The 19,156-nt window shown below is 39.3% G+C and overlaps 1 protein-coding gene across 2 annotated transcripts in view; it reads right to left on the bottom strand.

The window, feature by feature from the left end:
• pds5b (PDS5 cohesin associated factor B) overlaps positions 1-19,156 on the bottom strand; it is a 30,834-nt gene that overhangs the window by 10,848 nt on the left and 830 nt on the right. The window contains exons 1-14 of one of the 2 annotated variants that reach the window (XM_065963207.1): positions 18,965-18,984; positions 9,969-10,096; positions 9,362-9,565; positions 9,032-9,118; positions 7,005-7,102; positions 5,924-6,050; positions 5,477-5,557; positions 4,836-4,976; positions 3,840-3,955; positions 3,233-3,327; positions 2,828-2,973; positions 1,469-1,620; positions 289-402; positions 37-118 (exon numbers count right to left, since the gene is read on the bottom strand). In XM_065963207.1, the coding sequence (XP_065819279.1) occupies positions 37-118; positions 289-402; positions 1,469-1,620; positions 2,828-2,973; positions 3,233-3,327; positions 3,840-3,955; positions 4,836-4,976; positions 5,477-5,557; positions 5,924-6,050; positions 7,005-7,102; positions 9,032-9,118; positions 9,362-9,565; positions 9,969-10,076 (1,551 nt within the window). In that variant the 5' untranslated portion in view covers positions 10,077-10,096; positions 18,965-18,984. Of the gene's footprint in view, positions 1-36; positions 119-288; positions 403-1,468; positions 1,621-2,827; positions 2,974-3,232; positions 3,328-3,839; positions 3,956-4,835; positions 4,977-5,476; positions 5,558-5,923; positions 6,051-7,004; positions 7,103-9,031; positions 9,119-9,361; positions 9,566-9,968; positions 10,097-18,964; positions 18,985-19,156 lie in introns of those variants that run through there. The other variant, XM_020644089.3, reaches the window with a different exon arrangement.

Here is a 19,156-nt window from a genome sequence, read left to right as displayed (position 1 = left end):
TCAGCTTCACTGTGCTGTGCTTCAGTTAAGAGTTACCTTTGGTTTTTTGACCAAGTCCAGCAGGTCTTTGACGTTGTGTCTCAGCAGATTCTGACACTTCCACATCTCATTCAAAGCTCTGAGAGGCACAGGGGAGCAGTAAGGTTATGGTGAGGAAAATAAAAAGACTTTCTTTCAAACATTTTATATATTTAGAAAGTTCAAAAAGTTGCTGAACAACAGGCCTGAAAAGACATCAAGTCATGTTTGCACACGGGTCTGGATCTCATTAGAGTGAGCAAGACTCACTTGACAGCATTTGTGTCCAGGGTGGCATAAAGGTAGTACAGACACTTCATCCGTTCAGTGGTTTCCAGGTTATGAGGCACCATGTACTGGGCAAAGACCCGCTCCACCAGTAACCTGAAATAGACAGGGAGGAACAATGAAAGGAGATTTCAATTCAAGTGTAAAATAACACACTTTGTTTATCCTCTTTAACCCCCCACTATCACTCTGGAAACTTTTGGGTACACTTTTTACTTTCACTTGGCATCACTTTGATTGTGTTACTGCATGTTTCATTTAGATTTTTTCAGAAATGTTTTTTTTTTTAAAGAGAATCTGCTGAGTATAAGCAATAAAGTGTTTTAGTTTTGCAGAGTGAAGCTTTGATACTCAGTAACAGTCTGTCACATCACAGACTTTTCCTGTTGGCCGTTGAGTGACTCCACTGCAGCACAGTGATTCAAAGGACAACTGCACCCTCAAACACTCTTCTGCAATCAGATCCTGGATTGTGTTGTGTTGTTGTGTGTTTAGGTTGAAGTGCTACTTCAGCTTTTGACATTCAGCAGAATGACTTTCAACAACAACCAGAGGCACTTTAGACTCTCCTTGTGGTGTGTGTGTAGGTGGAGAAAAAAATAACAAACCAGTGTTTTCAGTTCAAAGGTATGCTGCAGTCTATTGTCAAACTACTCTAAAAACAAGACAACAATTAGTTTTACTTCAGTTTAAAAATGAAAAAGTTGGGATTACATTGCACTTGTTGTCCTGATGCCAATGTGGGCATTCAAATGGATAACGCTTCCTTCTAAAATTTCCCTGAATGATTGTCAAAGTGCACTGACTAAGAGTTTGACTCAAGAGAGAAGCTTTAATCTTTCGTTTTCTCAAACCTTTTAGACACAAATGAAAGTTTTGGACAAACTGCAAGAGTCTGACGTGAAGTGTTTTCATGTAATGTCATTATCTACATTCACCTGTTATTTTTAGAATTAAACTAATTTATCAAAGAGTAGTTAGGTTAGACATTTCAGGGGTACATAGATATCAGCTCAAGTAACATACACATGTACTGTAGCTGAGAAAATGAAGAGCACTGAATCCAAGGAACTCACAGAGTCGAATGTGCATTAAGTTTCTTTCAAACACCCAAATTCAAACATTCAAATTGATGACAGTGTCAGCAGTTGGGAACACAAACCTGTCGTCGATGCTGTTCTGGTAGTAGATGTGGAGCAGCTTGTCTTTGATCCAGGAAATCTGTTTCGAGGCCTCCCTCCCTCCCTCTCCCTGCAGCGAGTATTTCCTGTAGATCGAAGCCAGACCCATCATGGCCTCCTTACGAACACGCCACTGATGAAGAAGGGGAAGACAAGAAAATCATGAAAACTGGAAAGAGGTTAATGGAAAAGCTTCAGCCTCGAAAGGAAGTAGTCATCATACATCAATAGCTGGGCTATATTAATCTTTATTGGAAACTTTCTCAGCAAGGAAAGTCGACCGACTTTTCTTTCCCGCCTCTTTTACCATATTGGGAATGCAGCCACTGGCTCTGTCCGAGGGGAGCATAAACATTAGCACCTTAGCACTACTGTGCTACCGCAGGCTACGGCATATCGTGGGCGTGCTACAGAAGTTAACAGGCGTGCAACATGAGCTGCAGGGCTTGCCACAATGAGCCAATGGGCTTAGATCAGTGATATCACACTGACAATGACGTCGGACTGACAAATTTGTATCGAGGGGGGGCTAGAACCGAGCGTTACATGCAGCTAATGCTACAGCTAACAGGAGGACGTAGGAGAAGCCGCGTTTCTGCGGACTTTGAATTTTTGCATATAGATGTGCCTAAACATGCACAGGACACTTGGAAAACACACTAAAGGGAATATAAAACCAGAAAAAGCATAATATGGGACCTTTAAAATATCTTTAAAAAACGAGTCAGAGTTGACGAAGTGTGGTGTTTGCTAAACACAACACATGCTGTTTAGATTTAAATCCCTTAAAGTCACTGAGTCAAATGTTGCCTCAGAGAAATTCCTAAATGTGGCTCGGCTAATGAACAACAGAATCAAACAGATGATGTTTATGTTTGTCTTAGCTGAAATCAAGTCCTGCAAAGACAGGGAATACCACAAACTGAATTATTCACCTGAAGCATTTCCTCTCATTGATATGCATGTCACTTACATGTAACATCAAAACTATGAAATGAAATTGTAGTGAGACATCTGTTTGCAGCTAATAGAACTAATGTTTCCCGAGGAAGCTACAGGCGAAACGCATACAATACAGTTAAGTTATTTTCAGGGTGTTACACATTTTTGATTTATTTTTCATGGTGTGTTCCTGCAACTGTGTGCACCTGAGTATGCATAGGCTGTGCACGAGGTACCCTGTTGGTCAATTAACTCAAACAGTAATTTTTAAAGACATAAACCACAAAGTGCGTTACAAGAACATTATACAAGATGTAAATAAAAGCTTTAAAAAAACATAAGGTGGCTGCCTGAACAATACAACTATCAAACACTTACACTAAATTAATGTTACTTACTCTTTTGTCCAAGGTCCTCTCCTTCACAAAATTGAGCAACGCATCATTGACTAGAGACAGGTCTTTCTTGGCAGCTGTTACTATAGAGACAATAACATCATGGCGGATGGCCTCCTCTGGGTCATGTGATCTGACCCTCAAGAATTCTGGGAAAAAAAACCAGGAAGAGATGAGTGGGATGTGAGAGAATAGAACACCTCCTTCAACCCACAGAGAAAATGCTCGGCAAATGTTTTAGTTCTTCTTAAGTACACACTTCAAAAGGAACAATAATACACATTTTCATGTATATACACAAAGTCTGTTGGTGGTATCATCACCTCCATCAATCAGAAATATAACTCAACATTTAAGGTCATTGATAGAAATAGGTTATTATCTCACAGAACATGTCAGCTGAATTACCTGTGAGGTCTTTAGCCAGGTCAGGGTGGTTCATGAGACAATGACTGGCGAACTTCACACACTCCAGTCTTATAGGCACGTGGATGTCATTGAACCTTTTGGGGAAAGAAAACTGTTAATAAGAGCTACGCTGCAAAGACAGAAACATAACTAACCAAGAGATCCTTCTGCAAAAATAAGTTGACCAGTGAAGACTATTTTCTAATGATTAAAATGAATACGTATTCATCTTTAAAGTCAGTGTTGAAGCAAACATGTCAAACATGTGCTGGTTCCAGAATTGTATTCATCTGTTGTTGTTTTTTCCATTATTGAACTGGTTGGACAAAACAAGCATTTTGAGCACATTATCATAGATTAAACAATTTATCCTGATAATAATCAATAAATTATATTAGGTTTCAGCTTGACTGAGTAGGTTAGTATTCACATGTAACATACTTTGTCTCAGGGAGCCAAGTTTAAGACTTCGTAATACAATAAAAGTCATAGAAGAATATAAATCTCACAAGTTAAGAGCATACCTTCTGCAACTATCTAAACATTACAACAAGGGAACTAACGGATCCAGATCTGTCAATGCCACAGACACAACCCTATCACTCACCTGCCCAGGTAACACTGCCAGAGAGGTTTGTTCTGCGCAGCCAACTCAGAGTCCTTGGCTCCGAACATCTTAGCCAGCAGCTTTACCACCTGCAGCCTCTCATCGTTATCATTACTCTGAGGAGACAGAGGGCGGGAGAGAAGAAAGAGAGAGAAATGATTGTACAGAGTTTGGCTGTGTTAAATGGACAAATCAGTCAAGCCTTTTACACAAACTGCACTGGCCACATTAGTGCTTTCATAACACACACAGAGAGAACAGCTTTTGTATTACTCTTGTTTAAAATGAGAAGCAAAGAAAGGTGGCAGCAAAGGCATTAAGAAGTAAAGACAAAGGAAAAGTAAAGGGGATAAGAGAAGGAAGGGGAAAACAAGCAAGGAGAGATAAAGATGAAATGAGTGAGGGTACGAGGGAAAAAAGTTAGCGAGCATCAAACACAGAGAGAAAGAGAGAGAGAGCGTGTGTGTAGTCCTAGGGGGAGATTTTTATCACAGCTATTATTTTGAGGAGACAGCGGTGATCTACACTCCCTGTGAACAGTTAATGAGCGTTATCCATCAGCAGGATGCCTTTATGAGACACCGCAGAGGCAACATTATGCTGACGGGCTGAAGCCTTTATATTTCTCATATGAATCAACAAAACCTGCAGAGGCGGTAAAATGTGAAATTCTGTGCTAATAGGTCAGAATCCAGGATTTTAGCCGGTTGTGTGAAATAACTCATAACGCAAATATACACAAAAGAATCGCTGCAGTTTCCATCGCTTTACCTGCAGTCAATATCACATTGGAATCTAATGATCATCATCACAGTTATTGTGTTTTGTCTGTCATTAGTCTTAATTGGTGCAACAGTGTATTTCATAAAAACTGTGAGAGCAGCACAATAAAGGCTCCATTTAGGAACACCCAGAGAACCCCCCCCCCAACAACAAATAAATATTAACCAAAGCAGTTAGGGTTTCATGGTTTAACTCAAAGAGCGTTCTTGTTACCTTGAGTTTAAACTCCAGCTGCGGCAGCACTGAGAGCAGCAAGTGGCTGTCTATGTTGTAAAGCTCCAAGATGAGGTCAAAGACATGTTCGGACAGATCACTGACTGACGTCTTCCCCAGCATCAGCACCTGGTTGAAGAACTGATGAAGAGCACAAAGAAGATTCAGAGAATCAGACTTTTACCCCAATCATATCTGTGCTCTGCATGAGCAAAGCTCCTCCTGTTGTGGCACATCTAAGAACCCACAGCTCAAAGTCTATTACAACAGCTACATCTGAATTAACCTCACCAAGTTAGTAATGTGGATGTGTGAATGTTTAACAACTGATTTTAAAGCCCTGCTTTTCACTATGGTACATCATAAGATATTCAGTTTCTGCAGTTTCAGACTCTACAAAAATATGAATTTATACATGTCATGGTTCAAATACTCTTTCAATGTTAAAATGATAGATATCACATTAGGCAACACAAGGCAAACTTTAAAGAGCTACATTATGCATTGCTTCAACTTTGTCTTTAACATCTTTAATTTCGACAGAATGCCAATAATTGCAGTTACCTATGGTAGATGCAATGGAAAAAATATAAAGTGTTCAGACAAACATAAACAAAAGGTGGGTTAAAAGGGGATCTCACATTGGTAATGTAGGGTTCAATAGCCTGGGCGGTTCTCTTCAGCAGAGCTTTGGCCAGGTCATATGCTTGTTTGTTCAAATTCTAGAAAAAGGGAGAAAATTAATTGGTGAATCAAACAGCAGCACAGTAAACACATTCATGGATAACACAACCTGGTTTTTAGTCATCTATCTCAGACGATGTCTAGAGCAGGCACACATGTGGACTGATGCTTGTGCACAAACTCTTAAGATGCACTACCTCTTCTCACCAGCAGGGGTCTCACTGAATTACAGGGTATGGAAAATGATGGTCGCCTCAGTCTACTGATAATATGAGCTCACTCCAGACTGTTCCCTGAGCTGTTTCTACTTGTATCAACATTAAACGTGAGACTCTGTGTGTGTGTGTGTGTGTATTCAGCTGTGTGTTGCTTTTGTGTACATACATTGACTGGCATGCACAAACCTTATGAGCTGGCACCAAGTTCACCAGCACGGTGTCTAACAGCTCTTGGGATACTGTGTCTCCCTCGCAGATGATGGAGCTCATCAGGTCCACCATATGCATGTGCACCTTCTGGTTGTGGCCGTTGCTAAGGAAACAAGGCAAGAAGGGTCAAAGGTCACAGCTGCATCATTGCATAATTTTACAAACCTTTTAACGCACCACAGTTCCTAATGAGGCAGCAAATTAAAATGGACAGGGTTTAGAAAAATATGTTACATTTTCCCAGGTTGTTGACAAGAGTGTTAATGACTGATTTAGCTCATGAAGCTGTCTGTTTTAGAGCATCATGGTTCAGATTAGCTTTTCTAGCAGCAAGCATTTAGTAGGGATTTATGTTTTGACTTGATGCATCGCTCAATTTGAAAACCAACTGGAATCATAAATACAGACAGAGATGCACCGATCATGCAAAGGATGGGCGTACTGCCTCAATGATCTGTGAAGCCGCAGGAGGTAAAACGTATTACCTAGATTTGTATCACAGGGAAAGCTGTTCTGGTTGCTGCCAGGCATTCTCATTACCTCCAAATTCACTGAGTGTAATGTGCACACACCAACAGGAGGGCTGCTTTCCCTACACTCTCTATCTCAATGCAAGTCCATCAAAATAGAGCAGAGATCTTTAGATTCCTCCCGTACAATAAAAACAGCATTGTGCTGGCACAACCTTGACACACTCAACCACTATTTTGCTCAATTGGCAAAGGTCCAAGCTCTGTGCTGCAGAATTCAGCCCTCAAGGTTGTGTTGAGCAGAGTGAAATTGAGAGCGGGGTGAGGAGGAAAGAGAGAGTGGGAAGGGAAGGGAGGGCAATCAAAGAGAAACAACTGGACTGTTATAGTGCTTTTTCAGTATGTAGCAGTAGAATCAGATTGTGGTGTTAGAGGAGGCTACAGTGGCACATTTCTGTTGCTACAGATTGCTTTTGATTTTGATTTTTTTTAAGGAGGGAATGTAGGAAAATACAAGCTAGGAATGAATGAATTGGACCATGCAAATACTACCAATCACACTGGAGTCTTTAATCAACAGGACTTACTTGATGACCTGGAAGAGCGTTCTGTAAAGCTGGGTGAAGATCTCATTGCTATCTTCAAGTTCAAAGCAAATGTTGTAGGACTTCACCCATGCTATATTCTGAATGAAAGGAGAGGGGGGACGTTAAAATCATTACAGATGCACAGGAAGAAGAAAAAAAAAAAACAATGTGGTAAGAGTGGTGGGAGAAAGTCATGTCTGCCTACGGTTTGACTTAAAAAATAAAAATAAAATAAAAAAATCACATCAAATGAATTTCTCTGCAAACTGGGGCTCCTTTTTTCACTTCTGCTGATGGGCCCCTTATGTCCCTCACTGCAAACATGTTAGCTTGTGTGTTTGGCTGTAGCATTAGTGTTGGTATAGCTGTGCACATGGCACGAAACAGCTTGTGTGTGTGTGTGAGTCTGTGATCAGCTCTATGTGTGAGGGCCAGCTGGTCACCGGTCACATCCAAACAGGATGAAAATTCAGTGCACCTTTAATTAAAACAGCGAGCAGGATTACAAAAATCTGAGCAGATTAAACTAAAAAAGATCTGGTGTGTGATTGAAAGTGTATCACTAGGAGATTACATTACAGATCCCATTACAGCTGCTTTTAAAGTAGAGTAAACTTCCTCATTTCATTTCACGCCTGTTTTTTGACGTATTGCAATTAAAAATAATAAAAACAGCAAAGTGGATAACTTCCCTCTAACAATTACTTCTGATGGTGCAATTACGGCCTGTTCATAATACTGGCTTTTCAAATCAAGGACAATAACCGAGTTGAAGACTAAACATCATTACTTCCAATTAGCCTCAACTTTTCCTTTGATTTCATAAGGAAACAGCTTATAGGTGCAACTCGCCTTAATGGATCTAAAGCAAAAAAACAAGAAGAAGATTGAAAAACAAACCAAACCAAATTGAAGAAAATCAGAGGAAGAAGATTTTCCTTTTAAAGAGCTAAAAAAAATAAAAATACGGGTATTTCCTGAAGGCATTCAACATTTTTTCATTCAATTAGTACTTGGTGTTAAAAGGAGGTCAGACAGACTGCCGCCTCTTACAGATAAAAGACCAAAGTGTCAGATTGCATTCAGAGAGAAACATGTTTCTGATGAACTTCTGTTAAGAAGAGAAGAACGCACGTCATCCAGTCACCACTGGATGCCCTCTCCTTACAGTCTCTATACAATACAGAGGTTATTAAGGGCTTGAACAAGTGTTGATGCTTGTGTGATATGCAAAGACTGAGAAATAAGGTCAACGAGCATAACAACAACTGACGTCCTAAACGGGCAAACTTGTTAAAAGCAAACTTCTGAGTAAGAATACGAAGACTGAGCCATTTATAAACTATTCAATAAAACATCATTCCACTGTGGAAAGGACAGAAAAGAAGCAAAAAGCCTCTCTTAGCTTGCTGGTACGTGCAGCACACAGTTAAATGTAACATTATAAATCATGTTACTTTTCATCACCACTTAGATAAACTGCAAATACTGAATGTGACTATCATCATTTTATATATCTGTTTCATGTTTAATGTTAGAAAAGTATTAATGAAACAGCAGAGAGATGTTTAAACACAAGAGTAACATGTCAGGACTAAATAAGCCTAAGTAAGGTGTCGTTTGTACCCATATTATTGTCTTTCCCGCTTTCCTGTTTTATTTTTTTAATCTGGCCACGCACTAGATGTAAACTAGCATTTTTGCTAACTCTGGAATATTTCCAGAAATGTTGTAGAATTTGCACTGTCCCTTTAAAACAAATAAAATAAATAATCATGGAAAATGATCCTTCAAAATCCAGACTCCGCTACAGCTGATTGTGTAGAAACATACTCAGAAACTGATGGACAGGGGCCGACTCTTACATCACCAAGGAGCACATTGTCTTTGTGTGCCCTGGCGGCTTCAAGGTTTCACGTTTCACATTTCACACGTGGAAACTGCATCAGTATGGCAGATAGTTCTTCTTCATTAAACACAATCAAACTCAAACCATAACACTGGTTCATACACACAAAGTGACGCACCTCCAGCAGGTAGAAGTATCTGTTGAACTGAGCACTTTTGGTGTCCTCCAGTCCTTTGAGCTGTCTTGTGATGAACATGAAAATGTCCTGGAGGCGAGATGGAAAAAGAGAAACATTAGCCAACAATTCCTGCCAAAACAAACATGATAAACATGGTCTATTGTTACAGTTAATTGTCTTGTGCTTATCTAATCAACAGCTTGTATTGAGAGATTTTAAAGTGTGTGCTGTTTATAGTGTATAGTCAAAAGCTGCACGCATTTCAGACTGACGAGTAAATCATTTTGAAAAACCACTTGCTTGACCTGAGCCAAATCTTCACCATCGTACCTTTAGCTTATCTGGAGATGTGTAGGGCGCCTCTGGAGCGTAAATTCTGAATATATCAGCGAGGCAGCAGGCCACCAACAGGCGCACGTCTTTGTCTGGGTGTTTGAGGAAGAAATCTGAGGCCAGGTGGAGAGCCAGATTCAGGTACAGCTCCTTCTCTTCCTCAGAGTCCTGATCCATGTCCATGAAGGTCTTGACAACCATCTGAACAAAAGGTTTCAAATGATTTAAGTTTGCCAGCAGTTAGAGACAATACAGCCAGGTTGCGTCCCTCTGTAGCATTCAGTTTGTCCAGTTACCCCAAGCTTAGTCAAAAATCTCTCTTATAACAAATCATGATATAATGCATCATTAATAAATCATTATTGCAAACTAAGCACATACTTTAGAGCTAGAAAGGTAAGAACAAAACATTTCTTCATTTAAAAAAAAAATTCAAAATAAAACTAAAATACACATTTGAACGCTTCTTTTCTTATTCAATTGTATTTAAAATGTGATAATGCCTTGAGTGATGTGTTGATATCACACTGAGAGGCATGAAGATGTCTGCCACAGTTAACACAGAGGATGCAGCTCCTTAAGAGAAAGAGAGAAAGACACTGACCTTGAGCCTGCGGACCATTTCCTCTTTGGAGATTTTGTCAGAGATTTCTTTGACCCCCGGGGGGTAGGTCACCTTCCCATCTGTGACTCGAGCTTTAGAGTGAGCCATCCTCTTTAGCTCTTCACTGCCTGGGGATGGAGAGACAAAAATGTTTGTTATATATCAAAGGAGAGAGAGAGAGAAAAAAGCACACAGGAAGAGAGATTCATTAAACCTGTAAGAATGGCAGAACTTCAACAAAAACAAAACACTGAAAAAAAAAAGGGAAGCTGGTAACTATTATGAAAATAAATCTGTTCAATACTTCAAAGCTTTGGAAGACAGCTGCAATAGAGACCTCTGAAATATTCAGTAAAGGTATTCACAGCACAGCAATAGCGCTCTGCATGCTGAATGAAAGATGAAATTGCCATATTCAGATAGCAGGCCGACTTTTCATCACAAGATGCTGCTCCAGTTGAGTTCTACATTTCATGACTACAGCCAGGTCACATTTTGGGCATTTGCATGATGTAAAAAGTGCTCTGACTCTCTATTTAGTGCAGTGCTCATGGCTGGAACAGTAATGCTGCTCATTAAACTGCTCTTGGGTAATGGATACCACACTGACCTGCCTCACCTTCCAGTACATTAAAGAGATAAAGAAGCAGAAATGTGTCACACTAAGAATATGACTTCATGTTACCTCCTACATCTTCAACTAACATGTCTTCTTTGTTCACCAAACTGAAGCCTGACTCATACTTCATGAATATTCAAAAGAGCCTCTGCATGGTGAAACGGGGATGTAATATTTAAAATCCATTCATGATTTGATACGTTGTAGTGGGGGTTCAAAAGATATCCAAAGAAACATTCAATACAGCAGAGTATTAGTCACAGCAACAAGGCTGGAAGTCAGGTGACGCAAGCTGAGAGATACAACAAATCAATCAGACACTACAGATTGAATAACTGCTCGAGAAACAGTATAAGCAATTAAAACAGAGCTTTTCTTTGGGGTCATGTCTAAGCCTCTTTTCATCCCATTTCCCTCAACTATTCACTTCACCGCTAGAAGTGTTAGGAAAAAAAACTGTTGAAATCACAGTTATTGTTTTTCTAGGATTCTAAAGTAATTCAAAATGACCCCATGTGGATTCTTTAAAACGTTCTTTCTCACATATAAAGTACATTTTTCACCAGCAGACTGTTTGAGCATGGCCAACCAGCTTGCCTGCATTTTCTTCTGTGCACCCTCTCTACTGTCCTTGTTACCCAGAACTTCCAGCAGATAAGTGTGCATTGCGTGTCAGCTCCGCACCGGTACCGCCCCGTGCCCCCTCGTCCGTCAACACTCACTGGCTGAGTTCTCAGTGGGCGTCGCGGAGCAGCACCGCCAGACAGCTGGAGTCTCGAGAACAAGGAGTTCTCGTGGCAACAGAATCGCACACGACATCTTGCAATAAAACAATGTGTGTGGTATAAAACTGAAGAAACCCTTATAGACACATGCACTAACACACATACAGTCATTGTTCCCAACTGTTAAAACAGAGTGTTTTATGCTGAGAATAAACCGGATGTTTTCATTTTGTTTAGGTGCCTGACTTCCTGTCCTGCTCGGTCTGCTCTGTAGTAAACTAATGCGCCGTGCTCCAGCATCTGCCAGAGGGCTCTGGACTGCCCGAGCTGAGACGCAGCGCAGCCAGTTTAACGCAGCCGCGGCGGAGCGGACACAGTCCAAACACGCATCAGGTGGAATTCAGCAGTTACACTGATATAGCAGGGAGTGCGTCAGTCCGGCTACTTAACTCTCAGTGTTGGTAATGTATGGCCGACATACTAACATACTGCCTGTACTTTCTGTGGAGCAGCAAGGCGTTCAGCCCGTCCTGTTTTCATTGAAGGAAAGCGTTAGAGCACACCGAAGATTCCTCTGGATAAGAAGGCCAGGTTGTAATAAATACTTCAATAGCTGTCTTAATCCCACATATTGTATTCATATGAAAGTATTTGGAAGTGAAGCAGTAATTAACGTTATCTTTGTTTCAGGTTCTCCTCTCTGTATTTACATTCTCAGCAATCAGCTGATAAAATGCTACAACTATAAAAGCTGCATGATCTTGAGCACATTTTATTGAGCTTTTTCATGTGAAATAAAATGTGACACTCTTAAATAATATAGTGCACAGCAGACTGGAGCAGACCCTGAAATAAGAACCCCTTTGTAATAAATATGAAATTATATTTAAGATACTGAAAGATTCACAGCCTTAGTGCACAGGACTTAAAGATTTGTCAATCACTTTATATTTGAATTAAAACACTTCAAGTTAACACTTGAAAACTGTTCTAATGGTTGTTGCTCATTTCACAATAAAGGCTTAAATGAAACGTTGGTCTGAGGTCTGGTTTATGTGTGAGAGTTAAATGATCAAGTATAACACCACTCTACATCAACTAGTAGACTTTTTGTTAACAAACCAGTCCCATCGGAAAGCTTTCTTTAGAGAAATAACTGATACCGTTTTAACATGGCTGTGATGTATACTACTTGTATCAAATATGCCTTCCATTCACAAAGCACACACAGTGGAAGTGAGTGATCATGCAAGCGGCTTGTCAGGCTGTTGACAACGGTTTGGGATTCAGTGTGTTGCTAAGGGACACTTGAACACACTTTGAAGGGTCTACCTGATAATGTAAGTGGAGTTCTGCCTCCTCAGTCACACAGCTGATCTGACCATTTTAAGAGCCAGAGAGGCTCCATTTAAACTTTCATGTACGACTAAACATTATTATATCAACAGCTAGTCAGCTCCAGCTTCCAACAGATATTGTTAACAACAGTGATTCTCAACTGGTCTATCCTCAGGACCCCCCACCAACTCCTTCATGAATATGACCCAAATTTGGGATATTTTTCAACCAATCAGATTTACTTCGTGAAAAAATGCTGCAGTTGCAAATGGTACAAAACAGGGGACAGAACATAGAGACAAAACCAAACAAAAACCTGTAAGACTTTTTGACACTATTGTTCTCCAAGGCACACATTTGCGACCCACTGAAAACTCCTCTGCGACCCACTTTTGGGTGCCGACCCGGACCCACTTACTGAGAACCACTGGTTAACAAAAAATCTGAACACCATGGTTCAGATGAAACAATTGGATGTTTGGTTTATCATATGATAGCAAAACTACCCCTATCTTTTTTCATTTATCCCCTATGTTTTTAGCAGAGAGGACCCACAGAGACAGAGGTCTCTCTTACAGCAATTCAAGTAAAAACAAAACATATACACACACTAGGGGTGCAAACGAGTACTCGGGTACCCAAGTACTCGTTCATTAAATAATAATCGGTTACAAATTTGTTTTTAAATTGATAATCGTTTTGTAGTCCACATTTTTGTAAATGTTTCTTGTTGCATTGTGGGTTCTAGGATAGGCCTAATTCAAAACAGAAAAAAAAAAAAGGAGCACGAGCACAAAAAGAAAATAGATTGACAAACAAAGCGCTGATAAAGGCTCTGTGCTGAAACGCGTCCGTTGTTGATCCGTACGCTGCTACCCTAACAAAAATATCCCTTTAATTAACCCCTTTATGAATTCACATTGAACAAAAAGTCCCAAACAAACGAAATATGCAATATGATCTACAAAAGCTCAGTTCAAATTGTCTTTTTAGTCCACAGAAAAAGAAGGACTTTCACTTTGCGATTACCGCTTTCCCCCGCTAAACCAATGACGTTTGATCATCCAGGACAGAGCAGCATAACTAGATGTTTTCCTATATTTTGGAATTTTAGATGATTATTTTTTTTAATAACTACAAAACAGAATAACCTTATAGGGAGAAATAGCTCATAGCGGACGGACGAGCGAGATTGAGCGAGTGTGTCATTACGCACAGAGGAGAAAGATGAAACAGACAGACACTTAAATCGTCCACCTGTTCTATTGTAACTTCATTTACTAGAGTAAAGTGTGCTCTACACTGCAGACTGTAGTCTTTGTCAAAACAGCTTCAACGTGTGATGAGTGTGCACTGATGACTGCACGTCCGCTCGCCACAATCACTGCTCTTAATTATAATAAAGTGTTAAAACGGTCATAACACGTCTGTGTGAAGTTTTATTTGAGGTTTGCTGTCTGTTGAAGTAAGACATGTCATATTTGAATGTTAATACAAAGGCCTCTTACTAACAATTATTAAAATCCCAAAGATTCAAATTAATCAATAGATACAGTCGGCATGGGGCGGGATGCCGACCAAGAATCAAAGAAAAAAAAAAAAAGAACTACAAAATGATTACTCGCTTTTACAAATGGGAAGAGTAATCCATGAGAGAAAATTTTGCATTTCTGCACCCCTAACACACACACTGAAGTCTTTCTTTAAAAAATGTGAAGTAGGAAACTTCATTAAATTTGACGACCTCAGGAACATCGGTTTTGCTCTGGAAAACTATGATGGGCTATTGTGAATTAAAGGGATGCAACGTGTTAAGTAAACAATCACAAAGCTTTTGATTGTGAGATTGTTCAAATTTAATAGTGATTATAACTTTTGGATCACGTTTTCTCCTTCAGCTTAAATATATATATATATATATATATATATATATATATATATATATATAAAAAAAAGCCGTCTTAATGGGACATTTGTTTAGTGTCGTTCCAAAAATAAAAGCTTTCTTGCATGTGAACTTCACTGCAGCATAACAGTACTTCATTACAATGTTCATTGTTGACAATTACTATTGTCATTGATTTACCTAAGTTATAATAAAATTGCAGCATGAGCTATTTTTCTTTTCAATTCAATGTCCATCCTTGAATACTAAAGTAAAGTGGGGTCACAAATCCCACAGTTCAGAAATGAATCTGATCACAGATTTGATCCCCCCCCCAATAAAAGACGTTCATAACGTTTCCACTCCTCAGTTAGACATGACTCAAACTGTAGATTTTAACATCATTGCAAATCAAAAAGTGTCTCCGTGAATCTGAATAATGTTTCACATCCTCAGAGCTGGACACACGTCCATTAATCTGTTAAACGTTGATTATAGCAATTAGATTCTTGTATTAATTTTTAAGACGAGACTGTCGACCCTGTTGTTATCTCCTTATTTAACGGACACATCTGTGTAATGTAATGCTGGCCACAGAAGGGAGAGAAAGAAAGTCCCGTTTTTACTCAGGCTCTCATTGGCTAGAGTAGCTTAGAAACAGTGAATGGAGGGTCCCGATTGGTCAAATGAAGAGTCATTCAAAAGTTCAGTGTGAATTTTTGAATCAATTCATGGATCTTTATGGCCGTAATGTGTTTGAATTAAATCTTAGCTCTGTATTTGGATCATGAGGACTGTTGTTTAAGACTGTTTTTGTTGGAATACAGTATATTAACCGTAGCCTGCTGTTGGCCTTCAGACAGTAAGAAAACTGAAACAGGAAGACGTGTTTGTTTTTCTGTGGTCTGAAGCTGCTGTGATTGGTTGGATGTTGAAAAAGTTAACCTGGTCAGAGTCACAAGAACTGAAGCTTTCTAGCGATGTAGCATGAGTGATAGACAGAACAGCAGTTGTTAACGTGATGGTGAAAATGAGAAAACGAACAGACGGCCCCGCAGGTCAGGGGTCAACACGCACCCGTGAAAACATTTGGAGTTTTCTAAGTCATCATGGCTTCTTAAGAACTCACATCGATTGACATAACAAAAATCCGATGTCTTTGTTGCTGTGTTGTTACAGGTTAATGTTACTACTTAACTTCAGTGATATCGACCATAATTAGCTGGTTAACTGATATCGAAACCAACGTCTTTGTTAACGGATTAACAGAGTTACATTTTTTTAATGATCTGTGCCCACCTCTGCACATCCTCTATTTTTGTTCACTACAGGCTGTAGCCATTGGCTACAATTCCAATAATAACAGAAGCAGTTAGATAACCCTGCTCAGCTACTTTCCAATTAACCCTATTTAGAAAGTGCTTCAAAATCGGATACAACAGACTGTAATACAAAAAATCTGCATCATTTTCAAAACAGTGTTTGTCACCCCTCCCCCCATCAGAGACATCAACTTTAAATCACAATAGAAACATTTTGGAGAATAACAAGCTAGCGGTAATCTGCATAAGTATTTTATGTAATCATTTTCTTGGATGCGCTCTGACATTGTTTAACACACTGTAAACACCGATATAGGCATTTACATCGGTTTTGGCTAACTTCATCACAGATATGCACTGATAATACTTTACTTATTCACTAGTTTAAAAGCATATCATTTGAGTGTCGTTGAATTACACTTGTAGTTCTCTTTCTTGCCGTCTCAAGCAGAGTGTGTTTTTATGGATTACATCAAGCATTATCACTCCACAGAGTGTCGAGCAGTGATGCACGAACATAATCCGGTAATTTCCAGTTGAGTGACCATCCTGTCTACGTTATACTGTATAACTTTTCAGCATGTGTTTGATAACTGCATTTGAGGGATCAATGCAATAAATGTGTATCTATATCTATCTCTACAGACTGAACATAGATCTAAGAAAGATATCGGCCATATAGGTTGGTATTAGATTATTTCACTCCTAAAAATCCCATATTGATTGGGCCCTACTCATCAGTGGTGAAATCAGATGGTGTATAGGATTATACATTGTTTATGTTTAACAAGAGGTTTTAATCTTGTTAAAATTATGTCATCATGTGGAAACAAATGTGACATGGGCAGCAGGGGTCTTGCACAGGAAACTGTTTAGCTCAGGTGTAAAGCTCACACCTCAACAATAAATTCTGAGCATATTGCATTAGTATTTTTTTTTTTTTTTTTTTTACACAGATATTTGTGTATTTGGCCTCTACTTCTTAGCACGACAAAATCTGTCTGCTATGTGGTCTTAATACGTACATAAACTCTACACAAACAAAATGAGAAAGATAATGATAATAATACAGCACATACATTTGCAACTCTTGGAATAATATACGCTACAGACAAAAAAGGGGAACCAGCTGTCATGCGTGTGACTCTGTATTGCTTTTAGAATAGGATACATTATTATGAAGCAGTCTGGGGCAGCAGGTCTGCTGTCTGACAATATGACTTGCTGGAATTGATTTTGAGGCCAAAATTCAATACTGAATTTCAAATAACAAACAAACAATTTTCTGCAGCTGTACTTGAGCTTTTATAAAACTCACAAACATGGCCACACACACACACACACACACACACACACACACACAGTCCATCAATGGCAGGCTGCCAAATCGCTCTGCTCTGACCTTCTTTTCCACCCCACAGCTGCTGCCAAATCTGAGTCCTTGTGTGTCTGTGTCTCTCTCTCTCTCTCTCTCTCTCTCTGTCTACCTCACTCACTCACTCACTCACTCACTCACAGCTCTGGCAGCCTATCAGAGATGAGTATTTCTCGACCTGGGGGGCCAGTCTGGGTGCAATCCACCAGGGAAAATTTAACTTTGAATAAGAAGCAGCAGTAAATAGTCACACACATGGGTAAAATTACCACACACTAAACCTCTGCAACTTTCAACTAATGGGTGGTTTATCACAGAAAAACACATTCAGACCGTCATCAGGGGTTTGTATGCCGCTGCTGCTGCTGCTGCTGCTTTCCCAACTTAAGTCCTTTAATGCAGCTGCCAGCAGAAATATGAGGACACAGAGCAGTCCTCCTAACCTAATCTGGACCTTTACACAGACATCTTTTGTTTTAACCCTGTGGGGGATCACAGACAGAAAAGAGAGTGACTGTGAGGAAACACTGGGAGGACTGGACACCAGTTGGCTGCAAGGGCGAACTCACTGACCTCGTCATGGGCACTCAAACAAACAAATAATGAGGGTAACTGCCTCCTTTCACTAAACAGTGAAGGACTGTTGAAGAGTTTCCTTAAAATTCAATTAAATAGACATTTCTGGAAATAGTGTTGTCATGCCAACAATAAAGCAAAGAAGAAGGAATTGAGGCTAACGCAAAAGGTTATGAAGACGAGATGACAAGGTAGCAGGAGAATCTGGACGACATGACAACAAACAGATAACAATGCAGAAACACACGGCATCTGGCAGTTCAGCCATTCATTCAACTCATGCAAACAGTCAGAGAGAATCAAACTACAAGACACGCTTCTTGCAGGAATTTCACCCAAACACAATTTTGTAGTTTTCTTGTTAGTTTGGAGACGTAAGAAATTGAAAGGCTGCTTTAGATCTACAGCCTGCTTAAGGCTTTAGGTCTCAGTTGTTTAAATCGAACTTCTAGCAGCTGCTCAAACACAACAGTTCCCCAGTTTGGGGGTTAGAATAGAATAGAATAGAATTACTTTATTGATCCCAGACTGGGAAATTGTGGCGTTACAGCAGCAGGTTATCCAACACACAATATGAGTAAAAAAACACAATGTTAGCAAATCTAAACATAATATAATATTAAATACAAAGTAAATAAGTACTAAAAAATATCAAAACTAAGAATGTGAATATATACAACCAGGATTTAACTTAGCTTTACTAGTTTTAAATAGGAAGATTAATTAAAGTACATATACTTATATATCTATCCATTTATAAATAACAGTAAGCAAGACAATGTATTAAGAAGCTGAAATACAATGATTTTATATCTAGAAAAAAAAAAGACATTTTAGGTATTTTCGAAATGCATATCTTGGAATGGGCTGTTTTCAAGTGTTCAGGCACTAATTCCATTATAACAACTAACAATTTCTAACTTTATAACCAAAATCCTAATGACATGGCCATATAATCCAGAGGCTTCTCACAACCTGTGATCAATTGACCAATCAGCAGTGTTGATGGTGTCATGCGACTCGATAATCATTCGCTGATGGCTGTCACAACAAATGAACTGCATCACACCAGCTCAGTTTACACATCAAGCAAGCAGTATCCAAGTCTATAAAAAAAAAAAACAACCAAACAAAAAAAAAAAAAAATCTCACTCACTGGTAAAAGGTTACTACAGCTGCTGCTCCTCCATTCAAAGCCTTTGTGTATTTATCTTGAGAATATTACCAAGTGACCTACAATCAAGCAGTCCTTATCAGAGACGGTTAAATAACCACCTAATATAAAAGTAGATTTAAACACGCAACAAAATAACTAAGAGATAATTTAATGTTACTTTACAAAGCAATG

The sequence above is a fragment of the Labrus bergylta genome, chromosome 14 (assembly GCF_963930695.1).
Source record: "Labrus bergylta chromosome 14, fLabBer1.1, whole genome shotgun sequence".
Classification (NCBI taxonomy): Eukaryota; Metazoa; Chordata; class Actinopteri; order Labriformes; family Labridae; genus Labrus; species Labrus bergylta.
Note: the sequence above shows the minus strand (reverse complement) of the source record. Positions and strands in the feature narration are given on the sequence as shown.